General features: G+C 44.3%; 1 protein-coding gene across 3 annotated transcripts in view; it reads left to right on the forward strand.

Annotated features, from left to right (window-relative positions):
• Positions 1-17,906, forward strand: part of Loxhd1 (lipoxygenase homology PLAT domains 1) — a 155,174-nt gene that overhangs the window by 38,931 nt on the left and 98,337 nt on the right. For all 3 annotated transcript variants that reach the window (XM_051163240.1, XM_051163241.1, XM_051163244.1), the window contains exons 6-12: positions 2,772-2,920; positions 4,965-5,088; positions 6,533-6,783; positions 10,858-10,993; positions 11,398-11,558; positions 12,550-12,636; positions 13,361-13,496. In XM_051163240.1, coding sequence (XP_051019197.1) covers positions 2,772-2,920; positions 4,965-5,088; positions 6,533-6,783; positions 10,858-10,993; positions 11,398-11,558; positions 12,550-12,636; positions 13,361-13,496 — 1,044 coding nt within the window. The remainder of the gene's footprint in view (positions 1-2,771; positions 2,921-4,964; positions 5,089-6,532; positions 6,784-10,857; positions 10,994-11,397; positions 11,559-12,549; positions 12,637-13,360; positions 13,497-17,906) is intronic.

A 17,906-nucleotide genomic window follows, 5' to 3' on the forward strand; every position in this document is an offset into this window, starting at 1 on the left:
AGCCAACACCCACAGCTTAGGCTGCTACTAAAATGTTGAACATAAAGAGCTAAATACTGCCAAGATAATTTTGAAAAAATGGAAACAGTGTGACTCAGCAGGTTAAGGTACTTGTCCCAAACTGGACAACCTGAGTTCTATCTCTGGGACCACATGGTGGAAAAGAAGACCTGACTCCTGCAAGTTATCCTCTGATGGACACTGTGTTCCACTGTGTGCATGCTTCCCCCCCCCCCACAAATCAAGTAGGATTAAGAAATAAAAATAAATAGAAATTATCAGAAGCAACAACAGAGTTAGATATTTGCCCGTCAGAAGTTAAGACAGTGTCGATATTTTAAAAATGTAAACATTTATTCAATTTGTTTAGCGTGTGTAAGAAGCACATTAGCCATGGCACACGTGTGGAGGTGAGACACGTGTGGAGGTGAGACACATGTGGAGGTGAGGTGGGAGGACAACTTTTGTGAGTTGGCTTTTCTTTTCCATTGTGTGCATCCCAGGAATCAAACTCAGGGTTGTCCAGCCCAGTAGGAAATGACCTTATGAATGGAGCCGTATCACCAGCCAATCAGCGTTCTTTTCAGAACTAGAACAGTGTGGTACAAGAAGAAGGACAAATAAAACTGCCCAATGGAGCAGAATAAAGAATCGTCTAGCCATCTGAGAAAAGATGAAATTAGATTCTTATTCTCCACACTGCACAAAAATAACTTCCCAGTGGGCTAAAGACTTAAATGTGAAAAAAAAAATTATCAGATTTTTTTGAAAGGAAATTTAACATAGTGTCTTTTAATTTTAATTTAGGCAATTTACAACAGCACACACAAACGTTTACACATGTACTCATGTGCACACATGTGTGCACACACACTCATACCAAAGAAAACAAGCAACAGAATAGTCTAAGAAATGTTTAAAGAATGACAGCAAGCCTCCTGCCCTTTTCTGAAGGGAAACAGAGAAGGATTGACAGGGGAGAGGGGAGGCGAGGAAGAGGGCTGGGAGGAGAGGACGGAGGGGAAACTGAGGTTGGAATATAATATATAAAATAGTGAATTAATAAAAGATGGAGCAAAAGACATTAGAATAAGAATGTCTGAGGCACATTGCCTAAACGACACAGAATATATATGTAATATATGTCACATGGTCAGTGTCTCAAAAAAGTAGGGAAATACAGACTAAAACCTCAATGAGACACCATTCTACACAGAATCTATTTAAAATACAGATTTTAATAGTGATTATGGTCAGTGGAAATGCCCATATATTGCTGGTGGAAATTAGCACTATGTAAGCATTTTAGAGAGCAGTGTTGCCTGACAAACTAAAGATGACCATACCGAGTTAACAACTGTCCATGCATATGTGTGCAGAGCACAGTTTTACCAGTGTGCCGCAGTGGCACTGCTGGTTCCTGCTGTGCTTTGGGGCTGCCTCATGTGGGGATGCAGGAGAGCTCACTCACAGACACTCCGTGACACAGTTACTGTTGACAATGAAGGACTGGAGGTAGTGAGATATACACTATGCCATCATTTATGTAGAAATCAGAGATGGCAAATGAAGTGGCCTTTGTCTCGTAGAGATGCATATATGTGCTAATGATTCTGCATGGTACACACCAAGGAGAGGCAGTGAGTAGGAGGGAGTAACGAACAGGGAAGCCTAGAAGTGTCTACCAGGTTTGTTCCCTCCCCCCCCCCCGCCAAAAAAAGGGGGTGAAAGGTCTCAGGGCTGGAGAGATGGCTCAGGGCTCCCCCCCTCCATGGGCTCTAGCACGCTCTTCCAGCTCCCTTGGGCACCAGCCACACACAAAGTGAACTTACACACACGTGGGCCAAACACTCATGCACATGAAATAGAAGCAAATAAATCTTTTGCAAAAACATGAAAGAGCAGAAACCAACTGGACAACATGTTGGCAACTGCCACACCTGGGTGGTGGGTAGTATGAATGCTGGTAATTATTTTATATATTTCTGGATGTCAAAAAATGTAAGTTTCAAAAAGAGAAACCATGGAAAGATTTGAGCAAAAAGTTGGTGCTTTGAAGGGATGAGAAAGACTGACTTGTGTACTTTCGGTCACGGGAATGTGACAACAGAGAATCGCAAAGCAGAGAAACAGGTTAGGAAGGGACAAATTGTTTACTTTTAAGTCTCAGTTTTTTCATTTGCAGGAGATAGTTAATAGTGCATCCCTGTTGGATTGTAGCAAGGAGTAAGAGAAAAAGACCCATGACAGACACAGTGTCTGCTGCTAATTACTGGCATTGTGTCTAGGACGGGGGGGGGGGGGGTTGTTGGGGGGGGGTTGGGTGTGTGTGGGGGTCGGGGGGTGTAGGGGGTGTATGTGGGGGGGGTGAGCAAAGGGGCCAGGATCCCAGGAGCAGCCACTATACCAAGTGCCATGGTCACTGTTCACTGCTTTAGAACAAGCAATGGGCAAAAGCAAGATGGGACCTTAATCTTAGGACAGGGGTACAGTTTGGCTCAGAGAGGCAAAGACTGCAGAATAAGGCTGAAATGAGAAAGCCAGTTATGAGAGCCAGGCACCAGGCATACAGGAGGCAAACAGATTTTCCGGAGGCTGGAGGGATGTAAGGAGCTGTTAGAACCCATCAGGGAGCCGCCCTTGACTTTGTAAGAGCTCTTTCAGTGGGTGGACCATTAAGGCTTCCGGTTCTTCTTTCTTCTCTTCTCCTGTTTTTTTTTTTTTTTTTTTTTTTTTTTTTCTCTTCCCCTTGCTTGCTTCTGTGCATTCAGGGGAGCGTAGGCTGGAAAATGAAAAGGACAACTTTGAAAAGGGAGCTGAAGACAAGTTCATGCTGGATGCCCCGGATTTGGGGCAGCTGATGAAGATCAATGTGGGTCACAACAACAAGGGGGGCTCGGCAGGTTGGTTCCTGTCCAAGGTAGGTCCAGGGGCTTGCCTACAGCCTGAGGCACGGAAGGCGGGTGTCTGGCTCCACAGAGGCCTGAAGCGGAGCCTAATTTCACATTCTAGACTTGCCTCCCTCCACTCTGTTGTTTAAGTCCACTGTGTTAGAACACTGCCCCCAGTCTGCCTAGCAACCTATGACGTCACTACCTGCCGGCCATTAGGTGGGTCGGCTGCCCAAGGTATAAAAAGGACAAGCCCACCTCATCTCTCTCTTGCCCCTCTCTTGCTTCTCTCTCTCTCTCTCTCTCTCTCTCTCTCTCTCTCTCTCTCTCTCTCTCTCTCTCTCTCTCTCTCTCCTTTTCCTCTTCCTTGCTGTCTCTGTCTCTTTCTCTCTGGGGTGCCTTTCCTCTTTCCTGCTCTCCCACGCTCCTACAATAAACTTCTCCATATCATATCTGTTGTCTGGCATCTCGTTACATCCTGACCACCCCTGCTGACCTCCTGGTGGCCTGACTTCAAGATTGACCTTGTTCGAACTTCTAGAATCCTGGTTCTCTAATCTGACTCAGCCAGGGCCCAACTATCCTTCCAGGCTCTACCACGAAGCTCCTGATTGCTCTGCATGGGTGTGGCTCTGTCATCTGTGAAGTCTAGAATGCTACTCACCCAGGCTATATGAAATTACTCAAGCTCTGAGTGGGGAGATATTTAGTCACAGCTGACACTCCATAGTGCCCTAAACATATTGACTCGAAGGCCACTCCATATTTTCACTCAAGTGTCCTGAGGCTGTGTAAGAGGAGGTGAGGGCTGTGTAGTCCAGGGTCACTGAATATATCTGTGGCTCATTTTAGAAAGGATAAATAGAAGTCACCTCTGGGGGCTGGAGAGGTGGCTCAGTGGTTAAGAGCACCGATTGCTCTCCCAGAGGTCCTGAGTTCAATTTCTGGCAACCACATGGTGGCTCACAACCATCTAAACCGAGATCTGGCATGCAGTTGTACATGCAGATAGAACACTCATATATAAGATTAAAAAAAGAAAAAGAAAAGAAAAGGAATCGCCTCTGCTTGGCAGCTTCACCCTTCTCTGTCCACTTTAAGGGATGTCTTATCCTTCTTGGCCTTCTCATTGGGAAGTCTTGCCTTGTGGTGTGCTGTGTCCCTGCAGCCACAGAATACAGTGGGCTCCACTATGGACAGGTCCCTTCTCTGGACTTAGACTTAATCTCCCCAAAAGGACTCATTACTCTATTTCCCTCATGCCTCTTAGAAGATTTTCTTTTCTTGTGGGCTTGTTGATAGGTCGAGAATATTCCTTCCAGACAATGGCTTTTGCTTTTCAAAACACACACACACACACACACACACACACACACACACACACACACACACACACACACACCTGCACACCAAATGCCCTATGATATATGCTTTCGCTGTTCATCATAGAGTATGTCTGTCTTTCCTGTCTTATATCTGGGTCCAAGAGGGTACTTGGAAGGTAATGTCAGCTCTATAGTATGTTCCTGATGACATAGCAAGCCTATGCTTGCTTTGGTGGAGAGGCTTCATCTATGGTCACTTACCTTCACCTCGCAGGCAGCTCCTGATGTTTTCAGACATGACCACCATGTCCCAGGATTCCCTGTCCAAATTTCAGCCCACAGTCCTCCTTACAGAGACTCCATTTCTCACCAGCAAAGTCAGAAGTCCAACCTTCAACAGAGAGACATGATCATATGCCAGTTTCCAACTCCAGACTCCCTCCACCCTTGTCTGTTCATCCCAACTCACTGAGTGTATCCTGATACACTTATTGCTTCAATTCCCTAAAATGCCTTCAGGCAGTGAAGGACTGGTGGCCGGAGATTCAAGTGGGGGTGATTGCTATTCACCCCTGGATGGCTTTATGAGCATCCTAGAGCAGCTGTGTCCCATGGCCAGCTCTCCTTGAGGTGTGAGGAGTTTCAAGTGCATTCTTAGCATATACTTCATGACTGGAATGGGTGGCAGATTAGCAGGTGTGCCCTCAATGTCACTTAGACACAGTCCCTCCTCTCTTCTCCTTCTCAGATTATCATTGAAGATATTGGGAACAAAAGGAAATATGACTTCCCCCTTAACCGCTGGCTGGCCCTGGATGAAGATGATGGTAAAATCCAAAGAGACATCTTAGTGGGCGGAGCCGAGACCACAGGTAGGCTGGGGAGAGTGTGGCCCCCTGAATCATTCTTTCTTCTTGAGAGTCAGAGCCCGTGTTTGTAGCCTTACAACTGTGCTCAAGAAAGAAAGAGTCAGCTGGGTTTGAAGACAGCATCTTTGCTTCCCCAGAAGATGGTCTGGTTCTCTGGGTTGCAGCCAAGGCTGCTGTGCCTGAGGAGACAGGGTAATGGCCCTACACATTACTAGCTATGGGTAGAGGAATTAAAAGAGGAGAATTTGTGCCCCTCTTGTGTTTTAATCCTTTCAACCCTTAAGACATAGGCATTGTCTTCTTGCTAACTCTTGGATGAGAAAGCTGAGACATACAGAAATTTGGGATGCTGTCCAGGGTCACACAGCTTGTTGGAGACAGACTTGGTGTTTCGTCTGCCTCCTGACATCCTCTTATTACTGTAAATTCCACAGGAAATGTTCCCCACTCATCCTGTCAAAGGTGGTAACTCATGCATGCTGTATCCATCTGAGAATGTGCCCCTCCCCCAAAGGCCCTTTCCCCTGACTGATGGGCGATACAGCTAGAGTTCAGTAGTGCAACATGCAGCTCGCACTACAAATTGGCTCCGGTTTCCCCAGCTTTCCCCCACCACATCCCAGCCCCTGAGTCTCCCCTACTACCTCCGCCCATGATTCACTCTTGCTAACACCCATGCCTTCTGCTTTTCTGCACATCTTCATCTCTGTGCCTGCCCCTCTCTCCTCTCCCTGCCATATTTGCTGTTTTCTTTGTTCTTAAACCCTGGGACAGAATGAAAGGATGCCGACAAGCCCTTAACAGAGTTTTTGGTTCAAATACTGGTGCTCTCTCCTTGTTCTTTTTGCCCTATTTAGGGGTTTACATAGCCCTAGTGGTTCTTCTGCAGAATTCCAAGGGCTTGCGAAGCCTTCTGAGTGATCAAAACGCAAGATGACTCAACTTACTGTGCCTCTCCCTCTTCCTCAGCCTAGGGGTAATGAGAAAGATGTTAGTGCCCTCCTCTCCAAGTTATGTATTTTTTTTCAGCAAAAGAGTGAGCTAAATGAACCAGATAGGCCAGAAATAAATCACCATCAATGGACTTGACTATTATAATTAAATTAGACATAACAAAATTTATCTAGCAGCTATTAATAATGTACACACGGTAATTAACATTAATAATCAGTACTATTTTTAGGCAGCTCAGCTTCCTTCTTTTCTTTGTTTCCCATAATGAGTGCTGACAGTTTCCTGAAATAATAGGTACAGTTCATCCCCAACCTCACATATATTAGCACAATGTTGAAAAACAAAATGAGGTTGTGAGGAACACTGGTCTGCATGAGTGAAACATGAGGGGACAAGGAGGTGTGTAGTAAAGTAGTGTCGTAGCCAAGATGGGAACAGAGGGATAGTCCAATGGAGCCACTTTGAACTCTCCCTGCCTCTCTTCCCATGCCAGCCATAACCTATATCGTCACTGTTTTCACTGGGGATGTCCGTGGAGCTGGAACCAAGTCTAAAATCTACTTGGTCATGTATGGAGCCAGAGGGAACAAGAACAGTGGGAAAATCTTCCTGGAGGGTGGCGTGTTCGACAGGGGCCGCACAGACATCTTCCACATCGATCTGGCTGTCCTTCTTAGCCCCCTGAGCAGGGTCTCCATTGGGCATGGCAATGTGGGCGTCAACCGAGGCTGGTACTGCGAGAAGGTAAGGTGCCAGCATGTGAGCATTCTATCTTCAACCACTTATTTTTTAACCTACTCTAAACTGATATATAATACATATACCCAAAACATTTGCCATTAAGATGCTTGTCAGGCCATTCTCCCCTTCCTCTTCCTACATAGTCAACCATCTCTCCCCTCAACTGTCAAACTTGCTCTTCCCCTCCCCAGCAAGCCCCGCCTTCCACTTCCTGTCCTTCTGCCCAGCTGATTGGCTAAACAGCACTTTATTGACAGTTGATACATCCACTCAGCATTCCTCCACATGTACTGTTGGAAGAAGTTTATTTATCTTAAAGCTATGAAAACACTGCGTCGGGGGCTGGAGAGATGGCTCAGCAGTTAAGAACACTGGCTGCTCTACCAGAGAGCCTGAGATTCATTCCCAGCACCACATGGTGTCTCACAACCATCTGTAACTCCATTTCAGGGAATCTGTTATCCTCTTCTGATCTTCAGGGTGCTCACAAACATGCATGCAAACCAATACTCATACACATTAAATAAACAAACAAGTTTCTGCATCCCTTCTAAGATTGGTAAGTTTTTGGTTTTCCTCTCCGTTTTCTTAAATCAGCTAGGAATTATTTTTGTGAGGTAGATTTTTCCATATATATATATATATATATATATATATATATATATATATACACACACACATATATATATATTTATTAAAGGATTTAAAAACTACAGGGCTAGAGAAATGGCTCAGCAGTTAAGAACATTAACTTCTTTTCCAGTGGGCCTGGGTTTGGTTCTCAGAACTCACATAGTGGCTTACAACTGTAACTCCAGCCCCAGGCACTCTGCTGCCCTCATCTGGCCTCCACAGGCACCGCATACACATGGTATATAAACACATGCCAGCAAAACACCAACACATAAATGAGTAGATCTTAAGAATCATTTGAAGTTCTTGATAATAATATATTTCTGAACTTCAATCCAGACCCACTGGCTGAGTCAGATTTCCAGAGACTATGGCAATTTAACAAGTTTTTTAGATTTAGATGGGAGGATAGAGGATACAGGGTCCCAAACCAGGACCTTATACAAACTCTCCAGTGTTCTGTCCCCTCAGCCCTCTTTTCCCTCCTCTTTTCAATCTCTCTCTCTCTCTCTCTCTCTCTCTCTCTCTCTCTCTCTCTCTCTCTCCCTCCCTCCCTCCCTCCCTCTCCCTCCTTCCCTCTTTCCCTCCCTCCCTCTCCCCACCCCCTCCCATCCCCCCCTCTCTCTTATAAGTTTTGAGGCTAAATCTCACTGTCTCTCAGGTTGGCCTTGAACTTGCTTTGCAGCCTAGGGAGACTCCCTAATAAGCAGCATCACAGGCCAGAACCACCAGGGTTTACTTGATAATTCTTGTCATTAAGGAAGTTTTGGAGGCAAGGATTAACTTTCAGTGGGAAATGAAGATTTGTTTTACATTGAGAGTAAAACCAGTGCTTTCCAAAACAAGCAAACAAACAAACAAATAAACAAAACCCCAACTCCTTTGTGCTTTCTAACTCTGTTCCATGAATTGATTTAGTTAATTTCTTCACCAATACAGCATTTACAGTCTTCATTTTACAAATTTGTGCTATTCTGCTACCACAAAGTAAATCCAGCTGACCCCTTTTAAAGGGTAGATTGGCATTGTCATCATTTACTGTCCCATAAGAGTTTAGAAACTCCCCAACTTGATGCAGTGCCAAGGCGTGGTCCTCAACCTTCTGAACGCTGCGACCGTTTAACACAGTTCTGGATGCTGTGGTGACTTTCCCAACCATAACATTATTTTTGTTGCTACTTCATAACTGTAACTTTGCTTCTGTTATGAATTGTAATGTAAACATCTGATATACAGGATGTCTGATCTACAGAGTCCCTTGGAAAAACTAATATATATATTTTTTAACGTACAAACTCACCTTATCTATGAGCATAGCATACTTCTTGAAATTTAGGTATTTAAACTGTTTTTTTCAGTGTAGTTATATATTTTTTTCTTCTTCAAGAGTGTGTATGTCTTTGTTGGTATAATCATATAGGCCTTATGGTTTATGTTGTCACAAATGCTCTTATACATTATCTTTTCTGTTTGTTCCTGATTAGGCACTTCCCATGTATTGACTTCACATATAACCATCTCTTAAACTCTGCATTAGTTTTATTGATTTCTCCATACAGTCTTTGAAGGTTTTCTCTGTCTGTCAGCAAGAATTACCACAGCTTGGTTGGTATTCAGTCTCCATACCCACACACTACCTTTACTATTTCTTTTTAAATGATGAGCTCATAGCCTAAGATCTCCAGTAGCATGTGTATACTTTTAGTCTGTTTCTAATTGTGTGTGAGATAGTACGTGTGTGTGTGTATGTGAGTGTGTGTGTGTGTGTGTGTGTGATGTTGTGTGTGTGAGTGTGTGTGTGAGTGTGTGTGTGTGTGAGTGTGTGTGTGTGTGTGTGAGTGTGTGTGTGTGTGAGTGTGTGTGTGTGTGTGTGTGTGTGTGTGTGTGTGTGTGTGTGTGTGTGTGTGTGTGTGTGTGTGTGTATGTTCATCAAGCCTAGGGCATCATACATGGTAATTATACCAGTGAACTGCACTCTAGCTTTTTATTATGTATTGAAAAGTAACTGCTTATATTGTTTTATTTAGTTAATTATGATTGAGGGGTTTGGTGTATGTTATTAAACTGATTAAATATATTATTCTCTATTTCTTCAATGTTAAGGGTTGCTTTCTGAGCTGGTATTGAGTTGTGTTTAAGCTGGTTTTTGTCCACAGTAAGTTCACCCTATGATCTTTCTCTTTTATTAAGTTGATACGCTGTACACTGATTGACTGCACTTTCCAATGCTTAGCCAACATTGCATTGCTTCTTTAGGCCAAACTTAGTGATGCTGGGTTGTGATTTTATATGTTCTTATAAATGACTTGCCAACATTTAATATGACATTGTTCTATGCAAATGACATTGACACTTGTTTCCTTTCTTATCACTGGCTTTAATGGTTATTAAAATCATCTTTCCAAAGCATACTCTAATATGATTTTGCTCACTAAACACACCCCTTATGACATGCTTTTTACAGGCTGTGGAGAACATTCACATATGTGTGTGTACTAACAGTTGAATTCAAGATTTTGGTTTTGTTTATTCAACTGTACTACCTTTGAGGTTTAAATCTTCTATTTCCTTGGTGATAGTTCTTGCTTGCTGGGTGTGGTTTGAGGCATGTTTTAGGCACAGACGTCCTTCCTAGTGAACTGAGACTTTGCCATTGTCTAACATGCACTAAGGGTCAAGTTGAGGAAGGTGCAGTCAACTGCGATCGCTTTAAAGAACGGACAACAAAGATCCACTAAAATGATCATTAGTAAAGATCCTCGAGCAGTGCAGGGTTAGGTTGGTTTCCAGGTTAAAAAGAAGATAAAACTTCACAACTTCTTTGCCTAGAAAGACTCAGTATTGTGCCAGGGCCATGTTTTTTTCTGACAGCCACAATATGAGTGGCCAAAGAGGGCAGGGCTCCCTGTCCTAAACCCACAAACCCTGAGTGTGGGAGGTAAAGGTTAGGAGACAGGAGTTAATAGAAATGAAGTCTATGGGGAAGGCATTTGGCTCCACATTACACTCTAGATATGAACTGATTGGCTTTTATGTGCTTCACCTTTTTCCTACAAAAATTAATTGGGTTGAATAGGCCATTTGGTTCAGATTAACAGATTTTATGATGGACATAAAAAAATGTGCTTTCCAAAGAGGATGCAGTGTATAGAAGACAAGATTTGGGATTTGAGCTAATGAATTGGAGGATGGATGGCAGCTATCATGAATGACTTCTTCTTAAGATAATAATTTTTAAAAAGCGTTTAATTTTAATTTGCAAAATATTTCTTGAAAGAGGTACTTTTTATTAAGATTTAACGAGAAAGGAAGCATGGAAAATGGCATTCCTTGAAGGTCCTATAACAGATGCCTGTGGACTTGGGGCTGTGGAGGCTGCTAAGCACTATGGGTGGGCCCACCAGTGGACCTAATACAGGAGATGCCTGCCATCTGCCTTCCCAGGTGGTGATCCTGTGCCCCTTCACTGGCATCCAGCAGACTTTCCCCTGCAGCAACTGGCTGGATGAGAAGAAAGCAGATGGGCTGATTGAGCGGCAGCTCTATGAGATGGTGTCTCTGAGGAAGAAGCGGCTGAAAAGTAAGTTTGAGAGGCTTGGAATCTGGGGGTCTCCCAGATAGGAGCTCAGTTCTGCAAAGTGCCGGCCATACACTGTTGCAGAGATGACTCCAGTGTCATCAAACTAAAGGAGCTGCTGTGGTGTGCACAGGCTGAACTGAGTGAGCCGCTCAGAGAACCCTGAATATACCGGTCATAGGATGGTGGGGCCAACCCGTCCCCACTGCTAAAACACAGTGAGTCTCTAGCCATTAAATAAGATGCTAAGGGGCCTGGCTTTTAGCGGCAGGGCATTCTTGGCTCCACACCTGGCACTTGTTTGATGAGTTCTAAGAGTGGGCATGATTGTGTATAAACTCCAATCCTGATCACTTGATTTCCCCCCTCTTTCTTCCCACCCCGATGCACCTTGACCTGTGTTGTAGAATTCCCTTGGTCACTTTGGGTCTGGACGACTGATCTGAAGAAAGCCGGCACCAACTCACCCATCTTCATCCAGATTTATGGGCAGAAGGGGCGGACAGATGAGATTCTCCTGAACCCCAACAACAAGTGGTTCAAACCAGGTGTCATTGAGAAGTTCAAGGTAGGAAGGAAACGGGACAGGTGGGAGGGAGATGGGGAAAGGAGATGGAGGAGGCCATGTCATTCTTATTCTCTACACGAGCTTTTAGACCAGGTTTAAAGACAAAAGGTACATTGGAGACTTTGGGCTCCCACAGCAGTGACAAATGTGATGACTTATGGGCTATTTACTGAAAGAAATACAGTTTATATCTGGTCTTCCATCTGAAATAGTCTAGGGTGAAGTCTAGGGGAAAGAGGCACTATGGAATTCTTGGAGCATTCAGAAGTGGGGTGAACTGGGGAATTGTGGCCTCAAAGGCCCAGAGCACATTTAGATTGCTTAACCTGGCTGCATTTGGGCACAAAGACCAATTTTAAGGGAAAACATGAATTTGGGAGCATTTGAGAGAAAAATCCAGCTTTGAACTTTGCAGTAGGCAGAGAGAGAGAGAGAGAGAGAGAGAGAGAGAGAGAGAGAGACAGAAGTGCTGCTCGACCTTTGAGGGGAAGAATCTGTAATCTGCTGCGGACCTTCCTGAGCACCTGACTGATACCTCTATTCCACCAGCAAGTTCATTGCTCTTTATGTATTTGCCTTCTGTGCCGGACTCAGGCCCCTGGGGAAAGGGCAGGAACGCTGGACTGATCTTTCTGTCTGTCTCAGAGCCCGCTAGACTCCTGGGGCTGTAGCCTGTGCTAATTTGCAGGGCTTCCATAGGAAGTTTGTTCCTGGAAGATCGCTCAGCTGAACCCCACTGTGGGCCAGTTATTTTTGTTCGGTTTCAGCAGCCCAGACTGAACATTAGTTTCATGTAGCTGTCTTGGCCCCTTGAGCCACTGGTTACCAGGAACATGAGAGAACGGGATGTTTGAGTCGGGCAAGAAGCAAACCCATCCTTATGGGGGGGGGGGAGCAGCCCAAATGAGTACCCACTTGCCTGTGGTCAGCTATGAGGACAGATACGTGTCCATGACTGTGTCAATACAGACCTTTTTATTTCTCCGTGCAGATGGAGCTTCCAGATCTTGGCAGGTTTTATAAGATTCGGGCATGGCATGATAGGCAGAGCCCTGGCTCTGGATGGCATTTAGAAAAGGTAAGGTGTGCCCTTGAGGTGTGAGGAGGGGCTGGTCATGTCTCCTTTCACGATCATGTCACATATATTTGCCTCTGTATTTTTTAGTATTGGGGGTGAGAAGGGTGGACATGGGCTATATGTTCTGATAGGGACAGTCCCTCCAAAGCAGACAGAGAAAATGCTCAGGTGTCCATGGGGTTTACATCCTGTCCTATCTCCCAGACATTGGGTGAGCATAGGCTTCTAGGTAACCAGGGAAAGAAACAGAAATCTAGTCACCTGCCTACTTCAAGAATCAAGAGATGGGGGGAAAAAAGAGTCAGGAGACGGCTTAGTCTCCTTAAGATAGCAGGCCTGGCATGAGGGTGCACACACCTTTAATCTCAGCACTATGGGAGGCAGAGGCAGGCTGATATCCGAGTTTGAGGCTAATTTAGTCTACAAAGTGAGTTCCAGGACTACACAGAGAAACTCAGTCTTGAAAGAATGAAATAGATAAAATAAAAATAAAAAGAGAGCACAGAGAGAGAGAGAGAGAAAGAGAGAGAGGAGAGAGAGAGGAGAGAGAGAGGAGAGAGAGAGAGGAGAGAGAGAGGGAGAAAGAGGAGAGAGAGAGAGAGAGAGAGAGAGAGAGAGAGAGAGAGAGAGAGAGAGATGCACACAAGACAAGACAGCAGAATGACGATTACGCTGAAAGTCTCTGATGGCCCTGCCTGCTCACCTCAAGATTGCCTCATTGCAGATGACCCTGATGAATACTCTGAATAAGGACAAGTATAACTTCAATTGCAATCGCTGGCTGGATGCCAACGAGGATGACAACGAAATTGTGAGGGAAATGACTGCAGAGGGCCCAACCGTGCGGAGAATAATGGGAAGTAAGTGAGCTCTTTGCTGTAGTGGGGAGGCGCTGGGGCTTTGCGTGGTGTGCTGCTGGGGGCTGGCAGTCTTGTCTACGGTGCACCATCTACTCTGAGTGCTACAGTGTATTAATTAGGTTCCAGCCTCAAGACTGGCTGGAAGGATCCACTCCAGGGCATGGTGCTAGAACTCTTCTCTGATGGTATGATATGGAGGAAAAGGAGAGGGGTAGGTCATCAAGTTGACCACAAGAGGACATGAGGAGCCTTGAGGAAATAAAAGTTACCCAGAACCTCCTAGAAATTAAAAAAAAAAAAAAAGGACTTCTTGACTTTTCCCATTATGAAATTGGGTGAGTCCTCTCCACACAGAAATGTTTTACCTGGGATTTTTTTTTATGACACACTAAGCTGGTACCCAATGAACCATTTATCTCTGTTTGAAGCCAGTACGAGAAGGGTTAAACTTTTAAGCTGGAGTCCAGCATTTACTTTCAAAAGACCAAAGGGAGGCAATTTTGCCTCTGGGATATAACAGCAGCATAGTGGCAAATGCAAAGAGTGTGCTCCATCACTTTCTTAGGGAAATACTACTTACTAAATGATCATAACATTCTCATTCAGTCGGACCTGAGCTTGGTAGCCATTGCCGCTCTGCAGCAGACATCACCAATCAATCAGAGTTGGCATGGAGGAAAGTTAACTTAGTTGTTATCTTTGTGGCTGTTCTTAGTTTTTCTTTTTCTTTTTTTCTTTTTTCTTTTTCTTTTCCATGACTCACGAAGAAGATTTTATTTTGCTTTCTAACTTAGAGCCTGTACGCAATGGAATCTTGCAGTAGTACATATAACAATGACCCACAGGACCAATAAAGAGTGTCAGCTCCTTACCATTTAGTCCACCTGTTGTCACATCCCATGTTCCTAGTTTTTCAATAGGAATATTTCAAAGTGATATTGATTGAAAAGTCATAAGAAGTGGAAGACACATGGAAAATTATAACCAGATATGCTTCCTGGAGCCCTTCTAAGTATTTCAATAAACTCAGTTCACAAGTGATCATGTGATACTTCTGAATACTCTGTAGTTGTATCCTTAGTAGAAGCTTTGGGTGTATTTGTTGAAAAAACTTGATTGGAATTAAATACTCACACACACACACACACACACACACACACACACACACACACACACACACACATGCTGAATATATTCCAGATAGCAAACATCTAAAATTAGGTCATTCCATCTGTTAGAACTTTTGTATATTTGATATTTGCTTCGAAAACAAAGCTATCACTTTTCTTTGCACAAGTTAACATCAAAGGACCTCCATCCAGTGGAGACTTTACATAATGCATAGTTCATTGAGGCAGAAATGCATCGGTTCTTATGCATATGTCTGTGGTTATGCCAGCATTGTACCTGGAGGTCTCAGGAAGAGGGTCTTGGGACTTGGCTGCTATCTGAATCTTCTAATGGTTCTTAGACTTTTAGCTCCTCCGTCTCTTCTTCTGAAGTTACCTAGTACTTTCATCTTTGAGCATTTTGGGAAATGGGCTGCTTTTCAATGCTTCTCAACTCACAGCTCTGACCAGCTTTCTCAGGGTGCCCTATTGCATAGAGGATTAGTTGAACCACACATTTCTGGGCCCTGAAACAGAAATTCCAGTTCAGTGGGTCTGCAGTAGGACCCAGAACATACTTGTCTAGCCCTGCCCCAAGGAAGCACACTAAGAGCCACCATTATAAGGATGTGCCACTCTTCTGCTGTAAAAGCTTCCAGAATTTTCTTGCTGTTTCTGTACTTGTCTTCTCCACAAGACATGTTGGTGGAACCTTTTATTTGGTTACATCTGTGAAGTCACTTATAGATTCTCATTTTAGTGAGGACATCCTAAGGAAACATCTGCCAGTTTTACCTAGAATGCCCAGAACATTATCTGCTCTTTGCCTTGACTGAAGCATGGTTTTCTCTCAAGAATCCTCTTTTCTGTCCCCAGAAATCCCAGGGCACAGGGTGGGACACATTAACCTGACTCACTCTTGCATCTCCAGACCCTTGCTGCAGGTTTTGGGGACCCACCTGAAAGTGGTGACATCAACTTTTGGTGTTCCATGATCCTGGGATATTACGTTGGCTTACTGGAGCAGCCGTGTAAGAAAATGCTGTACTATGGGACTAGGTAGATTACACAACAGTAATTTATTTTCAAGTAGTTCTGGAACCTACGGCCCAAGATCAAGATATCTGCAAGGTTCCTCTCTACTGCCATCTTTATCATCCCCTTAGAAGAAGTACGTGTGCCCTCAGATGGTCTTCTGGGTGCCTGCTCATCTGTGTTCTAGGCTCTTCCTCTTACAAGGATATTAGAATAATGGATCAGGCCCCATCGCTATAGCCTCATTTTGCCATAATTATCTCTTAAAGATACTATCTCCAAATGGTCTTAGAGATACTGGGAATTAGAATCTTAGCAAATGAATTTGAGGTGCGGATTTCAATGCAGCCCAAAATAGGCAATATCTCTTAGCGCGTGGTCCAGGGTCAACTTGTATCTAATTTCCCACAGTGTTTATTGAAATGAGTGTTCTTGGGCCAGACCCCAGGTATGGCGATTGGACTCTCAGGGCTACGCCTGATGTGCCAGCTAGTTAGAAAGAGAGTCCTAAGGAGGCATTGTTTCAATCAGCTTGGCCTGTAGGCATGTCTTTTGGGATTTGTCTTGGTTGGTAGTTGCTATACCCAGCCAGTGGGTGGGTCCTAAACTGTGTGGGAATAAGTAGCAAGCAAGCAAGCTAGCAAGCAAGGATGCGTTTATTCTCTCATTCCTCTTGACTGTGGCTATGAATGTGACTAGCACCTCAAGCTCCTGCCTTGCCTTCCGTGAAATAATGGACCGTAACCCGGAATTATAAGCCAAATAAACCCTTTCTACCCAAAGCTTGTTAGGGCGCTTGTCACAGCAACAGAAATGGAACCAAGACAGAAGTAGTGTGAACATCAGCAAGCACGCCCCTTTCTTTCCCAGCCTTGTCGTCACATGACTCGCTTCAGCCCATCCTCGGATCCCTCTAGCGCCTTCGCCTCCACATTCCTTCTGGTATACCAGGGTCATTCCATTCTCGGTATGAGGGCATGAGTTTGAGAAGCAAACCCACAGATGATTTTCTAGAGAAGAAAAAGCTGTAAAATCAGTCAGAGGCTGAGGCATCTAGGGGACTGATGATACATTTAAGCCATCACTTGAAGGCGGAACTGGTAGGGCTTGGTTGAGACTGCTAAAGTACCCCAGCTGTGATAAACTTCCTGTCTGGGCATTTGTTGTCCCAAGCTGCAGACAAATTCCATCCAAGTGAGGGAAAGCAAGGGCTCTGATGGTCGAGGCCCTGGGAGGAAGGGCGTTTCCCCAGACTCTGTGTTCACTCTGCATAGAACACAGGCTTTTTTTTTTTTTCATGGCTATACATGCCTGTACTGTTAAAGAGCCAAGGCAATGAGAAAAACGCTAGTGATCAATATAAGTAGAATGGCTGTACTTCTGTCTTGGCTATAAAGACAGTTTGATGCCTTCTGCAAGTTTTTGGTGGTTCTCTGGTGCCTCTACTAACTCAAATTCCTTGAGTTCACTTGTTCTTTTCTGGCGCATGAACTTTTTCTCTTGTGCTTAGAACACACTTCTGTCTTCTCCCAGGTCTCTGGTGGTCTGTGTTGTTCCTTGCCCCACTAAACAGAGCCAAAGGCAAAGTCACACTCCTCTGGTAGGTAACAAATAGTATGCATGGTTTCCCAAAGAACCTCTGATGGAGAGTCTTGCAATCATGTACGAGTTAAATACCAATTTAAAAGTAATTCTTAGAGTCTGAAGTTGTATGTTCCCAGTTTTCTTACAAAATAGTGGCCAGCCAAATAAGCAATTAATGTCATGTCTAGTTGCTCAGGCCTTTCTGGGGTGATTGCAATGGTTGGAGGTGCAGATAAAGTGCATACCAACTCACAATTTATTTCCACCTTGCCTTTCCCTCAAGAGGTATGTGAGATGGCAGAATAAATGAGATCCACTTTCTTCACTGTGATTATACACTCTTCATGAGTGGGCAAGAGTCCACTGGACACGACTGCTGAATGTTGTTGCTGCTTGTTAATCTGATTGAGCCATAATTTTAAAATTAAAGCCCGAGAGGCTCTGGTAGTCGCCCATCTGTTTAACGTCTCTCACTGCTGATGACTAACAATGTAATTATTTTCAACTGTCCACAGATGTCTTTCCAGGCAGAATTTGAGACCTCAGTGGCTGGGGGTCTCAGAGGGACCTTTAGAGAGTAAAGATTTATCAGGGCCTCCAATGGAACAGACCTAAAAATTCTGGGACAAAGGGAACGAGATCCCCGGGAAAGGAATTCCCATGTTTGTTCCCATTTTGCTTT

Source organism: Acomys russatus, chromosome 20 (genome assembly GCF_903995435.1).
Source record: "Acomys russatus chromosome 20, mAcoRus1.1, whole genome shotgun sequence".
NCBI lineage: Eukaryota > Metazoa > Chordata > Mammalia > Rodentia > Muridae > Acomys > Acomys russatus.